Source organism: Hylaeus anthracinus, unplaced genomic scaffold, assembly GCF_026225885.1.
Source record: "Hylaeus anthracinus isolate JK02 unplaced genomic scaffold, UHH_iyHylAnth1.0_haploid 12002, whole genome shotgun sequence".
Lineage (NCBI taxonomy): Eukaryota > Metazoa > Arthropoda > Insecta > Hymenoptera > Colletidae > Hylaeus > Hylaeus anthracinus.
Genome location: NW_026534349.1, coordinates 12,737,638 through 12,748,242, shown reverse-complemented (window position 1 = coordinate 12,748,242; position 10,605 = coordinate 12,737,638). Strand labels below are relative to the sequence as shown.

General features: G+C 34.5%; 3 protein-coding genes across 4 annotated transcripts; 2 read left to right on the top strand and 1 right to left on the bottom strand.

Moving 5' to 3' along the window:
- Nucleotides 1–389: 389 nt before the first annotated feature.
- Nucleotides 390–3,511, top strand: LOC128891861 (uridine 5'-monophosphate synthase). Its single transcript, XM_054151767.1, has 3 exons — nucleotides 390–1,584; nucleotides 1,673–2,156; nucleotides 2,240–3,511. Exons 1-3 carry the CDS (start codon nucleotides 1,423–1,425, stop codon nucleotides 3,016–3,018), a joined length of 1,425 nt encoding a protein of 474 aa, XP_054007742.1. The 5' UTR covers nucleotides 390–1,422; the 3' UTR covers nucleotides 3,019–3,511.
- Nucleotides 3,011–5,136, bottom strand: LOC128891879 (cytosolic Fe-S cluster assembly factor NUBP2 homolog). 2 transcript variants are annotated; one of them, XM_054151799.1, is made up of 6 exons: nucleotides 4,878–5,136; nucleotides 4,727–4,815; nucleotides 4,309–4,530; nucleotides 3,867–4,020; nucleotides 3,586–3,794; nucleotides 3,011–3,431 (listed from the first exon to the last, which is right to left on the bottom strand). In XM_054151799.1, exons 1-5 carry the CDS (start codon nucleotides 4,986–4,988, stop codon nucleotides 3,588–3,590), a joined length of 783 nt encoding a protein of 260 aa, XP_054007774.1. In that variant the 5' UTR covers nucleotides 4,989–5,136; the 3' UTR covers nucleotides 3,011–3,431; nucleotides 3,586–3,587. The 2 variants fall into 2 exon arrangements, with proteins under 2 accessions (XP_054007774.1, XP_054007773.1); XM_054151798.1 differs by having other exon boundaries at nucleotides 3,011–3,794.
- A 179-nt stretch (nucleotides 5,137–5,315) lies between these two features.
- LOC128891858 (intraflagellar transport protein 56) lies at nucleotides 5,316–8,426 on the top strand. Its single transcript, XM_054151762.1, has 7 exons — nucleotides 5,316–5,619; nucleotides 5,810–6,336; nucleotides 6,635–6,884; nucleotides 6,972–7,181; nucleotides 7,249–7,555; nucleotides 7,721–7,961; nucleotides 8,172–8,426. The coding sequence occupies exons 1-7, from the start codon at nucleotides 5,617–5,619 to the stop codon at nucleotides 8,281–8,283; spliced, it is 1,650 nt and encodes a 549-aa protein (XP_054007737.1). The 5' UTR covers nucleotides 5,316–5,616; the 3' UTR covers nucleotides 8,284–8,426.
- The last annotated feature ends 2,179 nt before the right edge of the window (nucleotides 8,427–10,605 follow it).

The window sequence follows — 10,605 nt, the reverse complement described above, 5'->3', positions numbered from 1 at the left end:
GCAAACGTGCCACCTCTTCGCATATCATGTGCTCCTGATACCAAAATATAAAATCGGCCAGAATTTCCATACGTACCGAACATGTGCCCCTCGAATCAGGCAACCTATACTTACAGATGTGTCGGGCCGGTTGCCTGCCTGTAGGCGCAAACGTGCCACATCTTCGCATATTATGTTTTCCTGATACCAGGAGTAAAAATCGGATCAGATTTAGATTCATACCTGTATCTAGACATAGTGCCTGTGGGTGTCAGGATTTATTAGATGTTAGAATGTTTTAGGAGTTTTTGGGTGGTGTCAGGATATGTTAGGAGGTGTTAGGACATTTTTCAATGTTTTAGGAGGTGCAGGAGATGTCATAAGTTGTTGGAAGGTGTTAGGTGATGTTAGAAGAGTTTTTTTTGCCCTGTGTCAGGAAGTGTCAGGAGATGTCAGAATGTGTTAGGTGATTTTAGAATGTTTTAGGAGGTGTTAGGAGATGTTGAGAGGTGTCAGGCCGTGTCAGGATGTGTCAGGATGTGTTAGGATGTGTTAGGTGATGTTAGAAGGTGGTAGCAGTTGTTAGGAGGTGTCCAAAAGTGAACGGAAAGGTAATGTCAGTGACCGGCGACCACCGCGGACGGAATGAAAATGAACAAATTGTTAGTGTCAGTCTCTAGTGATCGACGGCAGCCTGACCATAGGTCCCCCTGTAATGGGGTAACTTATATTAGTTACTATGTCGGTTCGGTTACCATCTCGTAGGCGCTACGTTTGTCGTTTCGGTTGTCATCTTGTATAATAGAGTGATCGGTGTTGTGGAGCTCGCTGATGGTGCTACAACTGCCGGAGAATCTCGTTTGGTGAAAATATTTTTGGACCATAGTTGTTGTATGTGATGAGAGAAAAATATTTGAAAAGAATATATAAACACAAGGATGCAATGTGCCATTTATAATTATCCAATGCGCCACGGGTTGGGCACCACTGCTGTAGAAGAATCATAATGTTGAGGAGTATATCTCTATGGTCGACTCCGGCTTCGTACACGTGATATATTGGGAATTCATTTGTTCCTTACTTGTTTATTATTCTTATCTCTTTTACATTTCTGTTTCATATTTAACTTTTGTATTAAAGTTGATTAAAATAATACATGGTGTATGTCACTCAAGGGATCATATAATCGACACATTAGTATAAGTTTAATCTTAATTGAGTAACTGATATTTACGTGGTAAACATTATAAACGAATAAATGAACTTTACCTCTTTGTAATATTAGTGTGATAAATCTGAACTAAAGATTTTTTAGCGATCGAATTTAAAATAAGAATTGTTGTACCGTTGATATAACGAGTTAACCTTAACCAACCTTAACTCTTAGTACTCGTGTTATCCTCATCTGCTTAAAATATACGTTTATTATAAAGACTAGTAACCATGTTCAAAAATACTAACGCCATGGACAATGAATTAAAAGAATTAGCTATCGCTCTTTATGAAATTGATGCATTAAAATTTGGAGAATTTGTGACCAAAGTTGGGTTGAAAACTCCAGTATACTTCGATCTGCGAGTGATAATTTCACATCCAAAAGTAATGGTAAGTCTTTGGTCTCATGCAAATTACAATGGATGTATATATTTTGGCTTAATAATTTATTTGATGCTTTCTTTCGCATTTTCCATAGACTCGCTTGGCTAAGGTATTATGGAAGTTTGCAGAAGATGCTTCAGATATATCACAAATCTGTGGTGTACCATATACTGCTTTACCATTGGCTACTTTAATTTCTGTTGATTCAAATATACCCATGTTAATTAAAAGAAAGGAAGCAAAGGCATATGGTACGATGAAGACAATAGAAGGTCAGTTTAAGCCAGGGGATAATTGTGTGATCATTGAGGATGTTGTCACAAGTGGCTGCAGTATTTTAGAAACTGTACATAGTTTAAGAAGGGAAGGTTTAAAAGTGAAGGAGGCTTATGTAGTAATTGATAGAGAACAAGGTGGCAAGAAAAATGTTGAGAATCATGGAATTAAGATGAAAAGTCTGTATACAATCACAAGACTGTTGGCGTACCTTTTAGAAGCTAATAAAATTACACCAAAAATCACAGAAGATGTTGCAGATTATTTGTTGAAGTACCAAGCGCCTACTATTGCTGTTCATGGTTCTGTTCAAAACTTTTAATTGATAAACTAATTTTATATTATACACTATTAAAATAACTTAATCTCTTTATTTAAATTTCAGATATTAGATTGAAAACTCCATTCCATGTCAGAGCGACAAATGCTAATAACGTAATCGCCTCTAAACTTTTTAATTTGATGGAGGCAAAAGAATCTACCTTATGTTTAGCAGCAGACTTGACTAAATCCAATGATATTTTAGAGTTGGCTGATTTAGTTGGACCACATATCATAGTGCTTAAGACCCACATAGATATAATAGAAGATTTTAACAATGATTTCATAAAGCATTTGAAAGAATTAGCTAACAAACACAACTTCCTGTTGATGGAGGATAGGAAGTTTGCTGATATCGGTAATACGGTATCATTACAATATCAAAAGGGCATTTATAAAATAGCGGAATGGGCAGATATTGTTACGGTTCACGCTGTCGTTGGTCAGAGCATTATAGACGGTTTGAAAAATGGCTTGAAATGTATCACCGAACCGCGTGGCATTTTTATATTAGCTGAAATGTCTTCTAAGGGAGCTTTGACGAATAGTGATTATGCACAAAGCGCGTTGTCCATTGCACAAAGTTCGGACATGGTAAGTGGAATAGTTTGCCAGTCGAATATGTTCACGAATTTAGGGCTAGTTCAATTAACGCCTGGAGTAAAATTATCAAAAAGTTCTGATGACCTGGGACAACAATACAATACTCCAGAATCTGTTGTGAATTCTGGAGCAGATTTGGCTGTTGTCGGTAGAGGTATTACCGAAGCAGAGGACAAACTGAGTGCTGCATTGAAATATAAAAAGGAACTTTGGGTGGCTTATAAGAAACGAATAGTATGAATAAGTAATTTATATTACTCTGGCAATAGGTCTATATAAAAATAAGGAGAACATATATATTTTTTTATATTTGAATATGTGCGCAACAGCTAAAACTTGTAAATAATTGGATAACAACGAATTCCGAATTTCCGAATTTGGAAATACAGTAAATGTAGTGAATATAATAGAGCCATGTGTAAATATACAAAGTTTTCGATGTATGTACATTATACAACAGCACACTAATTTAATCACACTCTTATATACAAATTTTAAAATATATCCGGGCATTTCAATTGAAGTTGCCGTAGGATAAACATATCCACGCACATTTTTATAATTGTATTTTGCAAAAACTCAATCGTTTATAACTCGTATAAATGCTATCATGTAAAAATCATATTTGTACTTGTATGTACACTCTACCCATTCTGTAACATGCGATATATATATATTTTTTTTATATATATATATATACATATTTTTTTCAATAAAACAATTTTATTTTCAATTGATTAATATTACCCATTAGAAGCAAGTACTATGTTTCATTGGAAATTGTATGGGTGTAATTAGAATTCTCACTTTTATGCTTCCTTGCTTTTTGTAAGTTCTTCGACTAGTTTCCGAAATACTTGTGCTACCTGGCTATCTGGTAGTGTTACTAAAACACTTTGACCTGTTTCTGCTAATTTACCAACTTGTGGATCTATAGGCACTTTTGCAAGGAATGGTACATTCACCACTTTTGAAAGAGCTATTCCTCCACCGGCAGAAAAAATATTTGTACATTCCTGAAATTATAGTTTCTTGTACAGACAATAAAAGATTTCTTTTATAACATCAAAGAAAAATGATTCACTAACCGAGCACGATGGACAAATAAAACCACTCATATTCTCAATAATACCAAATATATGAATACCAGTTTTTCTACAAAATGTTATTTCTCGTAAAACATCATCTACTGCAACTGCTTGTGGAGTGGTTACTATAAGTGCGCCATCACATTTAACATTCCTGCAAGATATAATATCACTATAATTATCATGTATCATTATATAGTATGTTTGTGATGTATAATCTTGTAATGTGGAGCCTTGCAAAACATATGAGTTTATCAATGTTATAACTTATCTAACTAGAAGTTACGTTTCATTTGAACATCACATGATCTTTGATTATAGTGACATGTGAAGTACAAGCACATGATATTACTAACAGTATAAATTCATAGAACAAAACATTATAACCTTTAAAAATTAATGTCATACATGTATAAGTAATATATGAAATAAATAAATTTACTTCAAATTCTCCATCACTGTAATGTGCTCGTCCGAGGTTCCAGGTGGTGTATCAATGATCAAGTAATCGATATCTTGCCAAACAACATCGTTTAAAAATTGTTTAATCATACCAGTTTTCTTTGGACCCCGCCAAATAACACTGTCATCTTGATTTTTTAATAAAAACCCTATCGACATGACAGCTAACTTTTGTTCTTTGTCAGCAAATACTGGCACCCATCTACAATGTTCAAATAATAATAATAATACGATGACCACCTAAATACAAGTGAACTTACAAGTTCCTGAATCGAACAAATGTTCTTTGAGAATATTAATTGCAGAAATAAACAAATCCGACGATAGTCGTCGATATAAATTTTTAAGTATAATTTTTGCGTTAACGACATATTGTTCATAGAAATTGTTTTAAATACCCGTCAGAAGACTGATGAACATCTTTGCCTTCTAAATTTAAGAGGTAAGGCACGCTAGGCCCGCAAAGATCTACGTCCAACAAACCAACCTAGAACATTTTGACATGTAACAAACTTAACCTAGAAAACTGCATGACAACAAAAACCTCACTCGAAATCCTGACTCCTTGAGTGCAAGTGCCAATTGAGTACTGACAGTTGACTTTCCAACACCGCCTTTACCAGATAACACTAGTAAAACATGCTTGACACCTTCCAACATTACGAAAACAAATGCGAAAGAATTACCGGCGATGTAACATGTACTCTCCGCGACAGTTGATTACGTTCTGGTCTGGTTCTGATCAGTTTTGATTGCTCCGTGTTTTCAAACGTTTCAATAACTTGGTCTGGGACAAACTCTGCGTAAACTTTTTAATTACGGATTGGTTCAGTCGAAGAATTCTTTTAAATTTACCCAAACTAACGCCATATATACTTTTTTATTTTATGAATTTCCTTTAGACATGAAATGTTTACTCTTACAACTTTCAATATAAATTTCAAAATAGTACAAATATTTTGCAATACGAACATTCAGTTCTTCGTATAAACGCTTTCTTAAAAATATAAATGAAGAGAAAATATAGTTCAATCTTAGGTAAAAATGATTAAATTCTACCGCCATTGAACTGACATCTGTAGGTGGAACACGCAAAAATTTAGTTTGAAAATATGAATTTTCTTAAATTTCCTTTTAAAGAACTAAAAAACATACTTGTTAATTTAACAATCATTTTTCTCAACAATTAGATAATATTTTACTACGAATATAGAGTTATCTTCCTCGTACTTTTACCCGTGCATAGCAATCGATAAATGCTCGTTTCTATTAGCAACAGTGACTAAAAATGGTAAACACAACATCGTATATCATATTTTCTATTTCTTTTTCATATGTTTTTCGTGTGTTTAAACAATACATTTTTCTATTTATTTCATCTTTAATATTACAATTATCCTTCTTTTTGTTTTATTGTATTTTCTTTCTTTTAACATCGTATTTGAAAGTGTTCTAATGTTCGTAACAAATACCTGTAATAGATACTGTCAAGATCCAAGCCAGCTTCTTCCGAGGGAATAAAAAGGTCTGCATCGGAAAAAAGGATCCCTAAGCTTGAAGAGTTTTTGGAGAAGCGTGATTATACCGGAGCTTTAACACTTCTGGAGTTCAACAGTACTACTGAGAATAGTTTAAATTCAGAACTATGGATGGGTTACTGTGCTTTTCACCTAGGAGATTACAAACGTGCAGTTACAATTTACGAGAACTTAAGAAAGAAGGAACATGCACCCATCGAATTGCCAACAAATTTGGCTTGTTGTTACTTTTATCTTGGAATGTACCCTGAGTCACAGGCGATTCTGGAAGATGCTCTAGATAGCAAATTAAAAAATAGACTCATGCTTCATTTAGCACTGAAAATGGGTAATGAATCAAAATTAACGGAGTACCATCATATGCTACAAGATGTTATAGAAGATCAGCTTAGTTTGGCATCTATTCATTATCTCAGAGCTCATTACCAAGAGGCCATCGATGTTTATAAAAAGATTCTCCTTGAAAACAGGTGCTTATCAAATTGTCTTTATTTTGTTTAACAAGTGGTAAAAAGTTTTAGAATCTAATTCACATGCTTGCTCAGGGATTCAGATAGCGATAATTTAAGTAGTTTTGATGGAAATATTCTGACGGATAGAAATTCGGATGTACACTTGATTGAAAAATTAGAAAATACCAGGTATCCTTTTCCTCCTTTATCCTATCTTCCATAATTTCCAAACTCCAAATAAAAACATGTTTAATATGAGTTCCTGCAGGAAATTCTATTATATCTTTTGAAGTATACAATGTCTTACTTTTTGCAGAGATTATTTTGCATTAAATGTATATGTTGCTTTGTGTTATTATAAATTGGATTACTATGATGTAGCTCAAGAAGTTCTTCAAGTTTACTTACAAAAGTATCCTGATAGCGCAATTGCTATTAATTTGAAAGCATGTAATCATTTTCGCCTCTACAATGGCAGTGCTGCACAAAATGAAATGAAACAGCTAGTAGAAAAAATGTCTAGTTCCTTCAACTTTGGTTATGACCTTATACGTCACAATACAGTTGTATGTAATGTTATTAAGACATTTCTAAGATATTATCAATTTGTTACCTATAATCTATTACAATTATAAAAAAAAAGTTACTTCTAGGTGTTTAAGGGTGGCGAGGGTGCACTACAAATTTTGCCCAATTTAGTAGATGTTATACCGGAGGCTCGACTTAATTTAGTAATTTATTATTTGAAACAAGACGATGTGGAAGAAGCTTTCGAATTAATCAAAGATCTTGAACCATCTGTTCCACAGGAATATATCTTAAAAGGGATAGTTAATGCAGTGATGGGACAAGAAATTAATTCTGTAAGATCTTGATAAAATCAATATATTAGCAAACAACTGAAATAATTAAAAGTAAATCCATTTTCAGCGCGATAATATAAAAACAGCTCAACAATACTTTCAACTAGTGGGTTCCTCTGCTTCAGAATGTGATACAGTACCTGGTAGGCAATGTATGGCCTCTTGCTTCTTTCTTTATCGTCAATTCGAGGAAGTTCTAGTGTTTCTGAATTCAATCAAGACTTACTTTTCCAATGAAGATAACTTTAATTTCAATTATGCTCAAGCACAAGTCGCTGCGGGTTATTTTAAGGAGGCAGAGGAGGCTTTCTTGATTATACGGAATGAAAAATACAAGAATGATTATATTTACATTAGCCTTTTAGCACACTCTTGTAAGTCTACAACATATATCACTCTAGTAAATATGAAGCTATTTTCTCTACTTGAAATAGTTTTGTAATACTTAGGGGTGCATAACATATATTTCAGAAATCATTGAAATAAGAACCACCCCAATGAAACAGTCACAATACACATTGCTTTTCTTTTTGTTTTAGATATAATGAACAAGAAGCCTCAGCTGGCCTGGGATTTGTATCTAAAGATGGATACGTCTACAGAGTCATTTAACTTGGTGCAACTAATTGCGAATGATTGTTATAAAGTTGGTGAATTCTGGTATGCAGCAAAAGCCTTTGATATGTTAGAACGTATGGATCCTAGTCCTGAGAATTGGGAAGGAAAACGTGGTGCTTGCTGTGGTACATTTCAATATATCGTAGCTGAAAAACAACCCAAGTAAATTTCTCCTCTCTGATTAATTCATTTTATATTAGCTTCTCCAAGGACAATAGTTAATATTAATCGAGGCTTCTGGGTGTAAGTCTCAGTTAATATTAATCATCAAGAATCGGCCAGTGAAAGCCCCAAATATCTTATTACAAGCACAATGTTTATATTTGGGTTCTTCTCTCTTTGTTTTTGTTTCATGGTCCTATCTCTTTTTAGAGAACTATTGTCTGATGTTATTCAGCTTCTTAAGAACACGTCGAACTCACAAGTGGAGCAGATCATTCGAGTGATGCGCAAGTGGGGTAAAGATAATCGGATCAATTGCTGATGATAAAAATGGAGAATCCATGAGTGATTCTTTTACAATAAACAATTTCATAATGTTAATGTAGTTTATCTGTGGAAGATTCGTTTGTCTAAGTCACAATAAAAGTATTTTCGTTAAGTATAAACAGGGCAACGTTTTCCATGCAAAATATTACTGCACGGCGTTCATGATTTAATATAAAATAGATATATTTAAACTGTGATACACTCATTTTATAATAATATAATAATAATATTAATAATAATCATCGTAATAGCAATAATAATTAATTTTAACAAACACAATCGGTGAATCGTAAAAACACCATAGTTGATGGCATACACCATCACATTCGCATACTTGCACATTTCCGATCAAAAATTCGACATTCTTCAGAACGGAATGCATTTTTGGAAGATGACGGGGAAGCTGTTTCTCTCGATCCTCGCAATTTTCCAAAAAAGATTCCGATGGAATGGCTGCTGAAGTTCAGCGAAAGAAATCCTAGAACATTCAGCTCAAACGCCATGGGCGCCCTGAAGATTGAGCAGACAAGAGAATATAAGAAAATTCTCCAACGATACTCTTGAAAATATAAATACTTTAACATTGAAACCATTCAAAATTGTTCGCCTATTGATAGTTCAGCTCTCTAGATATAAACATTAATTATATTCCTATTGACGGGTCAGATAAGGTAAAACATTGTTGCAAAATATTAACTGCAAATTTTATTTAGTAAACCTTCTATAAAAATTGATAACTAGAGCTTTTTAACAATACTTAGTTTGTAAACTCTGCTCCATTGAGAGAAAAAATCGTTCGAAGTTTCGTTCCCCTTCAATAAAACAACTATTTTAGGTTAATTTTCAAGAAGTTAAACTATCAGTGGGTGAATCATGGCTGTGAGAGCCTTAAGAAACCTTAACTCATATCTCATCTCATCGTTTCGCACAGAAGATAGTAAAAAGGGTTTTCTTTCTTCTCAGTGGTTGACAGTGCTTATGTGTCTTAGCATCACACAGAGAAGGAGTGCCTTGGTACCGAATCATCGCTACGCTTTCGATATAAAAATAGCACCAAAAAAGTGTCTCCCGGTATGCCTTTTAAGAGGCACACGAAATTTCGATTTTCATCGTTCGTGTAGTTGCACACGAATTTCCACACGGCACTCATTCTCCGGTCTTCGTCACGCACTACATGATACGTGGCTAATATACATAGTCCACCAGATAAAACAGCTTTACGAGTCCATATACAGTAATTCTCGATCGTTACTTTTCCGTAGCTCCTTTTTACAAAACGAAACAAAAAGAACACCACGGTTCTCCGGTTCTCCATCAATATGGTGACGACAATGTGTCCGTTGAACGTCGATATTACGCTAAAAACGTAGCTTACTTTTCACTATGCTAAACGTGTATGTAGATACGGTAATGATAGAGTGGAAATCGTCTTCTCTTGCAAAATTCCTTCTCTCGTCTTTTTTTCATTTTACCGAACAGTCAGTCATTCAGAGGTATGTGTCCCTTTCACCCTATTCTCACGTACTCCCTTCTATCACCCTCTGTTATTTTTCTCTTTTTAAAAAAGACCTTAACGAATCTGTGCTCCCAATTTCTCACGTGCCTATACAATACGAGGAAAGTACTCTTCTTATTACATTTTTTTTAAAATGGATTTTTCCCTCTTTTTTGGCAATCTGCTACCAGCCGAACAAAGACCGTAGCATGGGCGGCGTAATCTACCGTACAATGTTAAGTTTAAAATTCGCTGCTCGCGCGGCAACGACTGTGAGAAATAGATTCTCTATGCAATACAACATCTAGTCGTTTTTATGGTTTACGACAGTCCCTCGTCGAGGCTAAAGTTCAATGACAATGCTTAGAAACATCGTCGAACATCAACCTTTAATCCAAAGTCCCAGACATCACATGGTAGAAGTCCATGTCACTGTGAGATTTTAAATATTTCAGAATCCCTATGATTAGATGTAAGTGCGTTTCCTTGGTATCAACTTTCAAATTCGACATGTAATGCTCTATACTCAGACAAAAAAATCTCTGATTCCTTAGTGTATTTCTCTAGGACTTATACGGGGTGATGTTTGGACACTTAAAACATCTAAATTTAAAAGATTTAAACATCTACGTGTTATTAGCCCTTTACAGCTTTCTGTGAAGCGAGTTGGCGCATTCAGGATCATTTTGCAAGAATCCCATCGTCTTTGCATCGAATTCACTTACATCTGTTGAGAGAGAAAGTTCCTGTATAGCAGAGTCTTTTCCCTCTGTGGACGCTACAGCCTTTGAGAGGCTTTCACTCGGGGATGTATCATAGTCC

What these genes read in the sequence shown, in the direction of transcription:
- LOC128891879 (XM_054151798.1), bottom strand. Translation starts at nt 4,988, where the DNA reads ATGTTGGAAGGTGTCAAGCATGTTTTACTAGTGTTATCTGGTAAAGGC. An exon ending in TCAAGGAGTCAGGATTTCGA is followed by an intron (nt 4,816 to 4,877) that starts GTGAGGTTTTTG and finishes AAAATGTTCTAG; the next exon opens with GTTGGTTTGTTGGACGTAGA. An exon ending in GTTCATCAGTCTTCTGACGG is followed by an intron (nt 4,531 to 4,726) that starts GTATTTAAAACA and finishes TGAACATTGTAG; the next exon opens with ATGGGTGCCAGTATTTGCTG.
- LOC128891861 (XM_054151767.1), top strand. Translation starts at nt 1,423, where the DNA reads ATGTTCAAAAATACTAACGCCATGGACAATGAATTAAAAGAATTAGCT. An exon ending in TTTCACATCCAAAAGTAATG is followed by an intron (nt 1,585 to 1,672) that starts GTAAGTCTTTGG and finishes CATTTTCCATAG; the next exon opens with ACTCGCTTGGCTAAGGTATT. An exon ending in GCCTACTATTGCTGTTCATG is followed by an intron (nt 2,157 to 2,239) that starts GTTCTGTTCAAA and finishes TTTAAATTTCAG; the next exon opens with ATATTAGATTGAAAACTCCA.
- LOC128891858 (XM_054151762.1), top strand. An exon ending in AAGATTCTCCTTGAAAACAG is followed by an intron (nt 6,337 to 6,634) that starts GTGCTTATCAAA and finishes TACTTTTTGCAG; the next exon opens with AGATTATTTTGCATTAAATG. An exon ending in TTATACGTCACAATACAGTT is followed by an intron (nt 6,885 to 6,971) that starts GTATGTAATGTT and finishes AGTTACTTCTAG; the next exon opens with GTGTTTAAGGGTGGCGAGGG.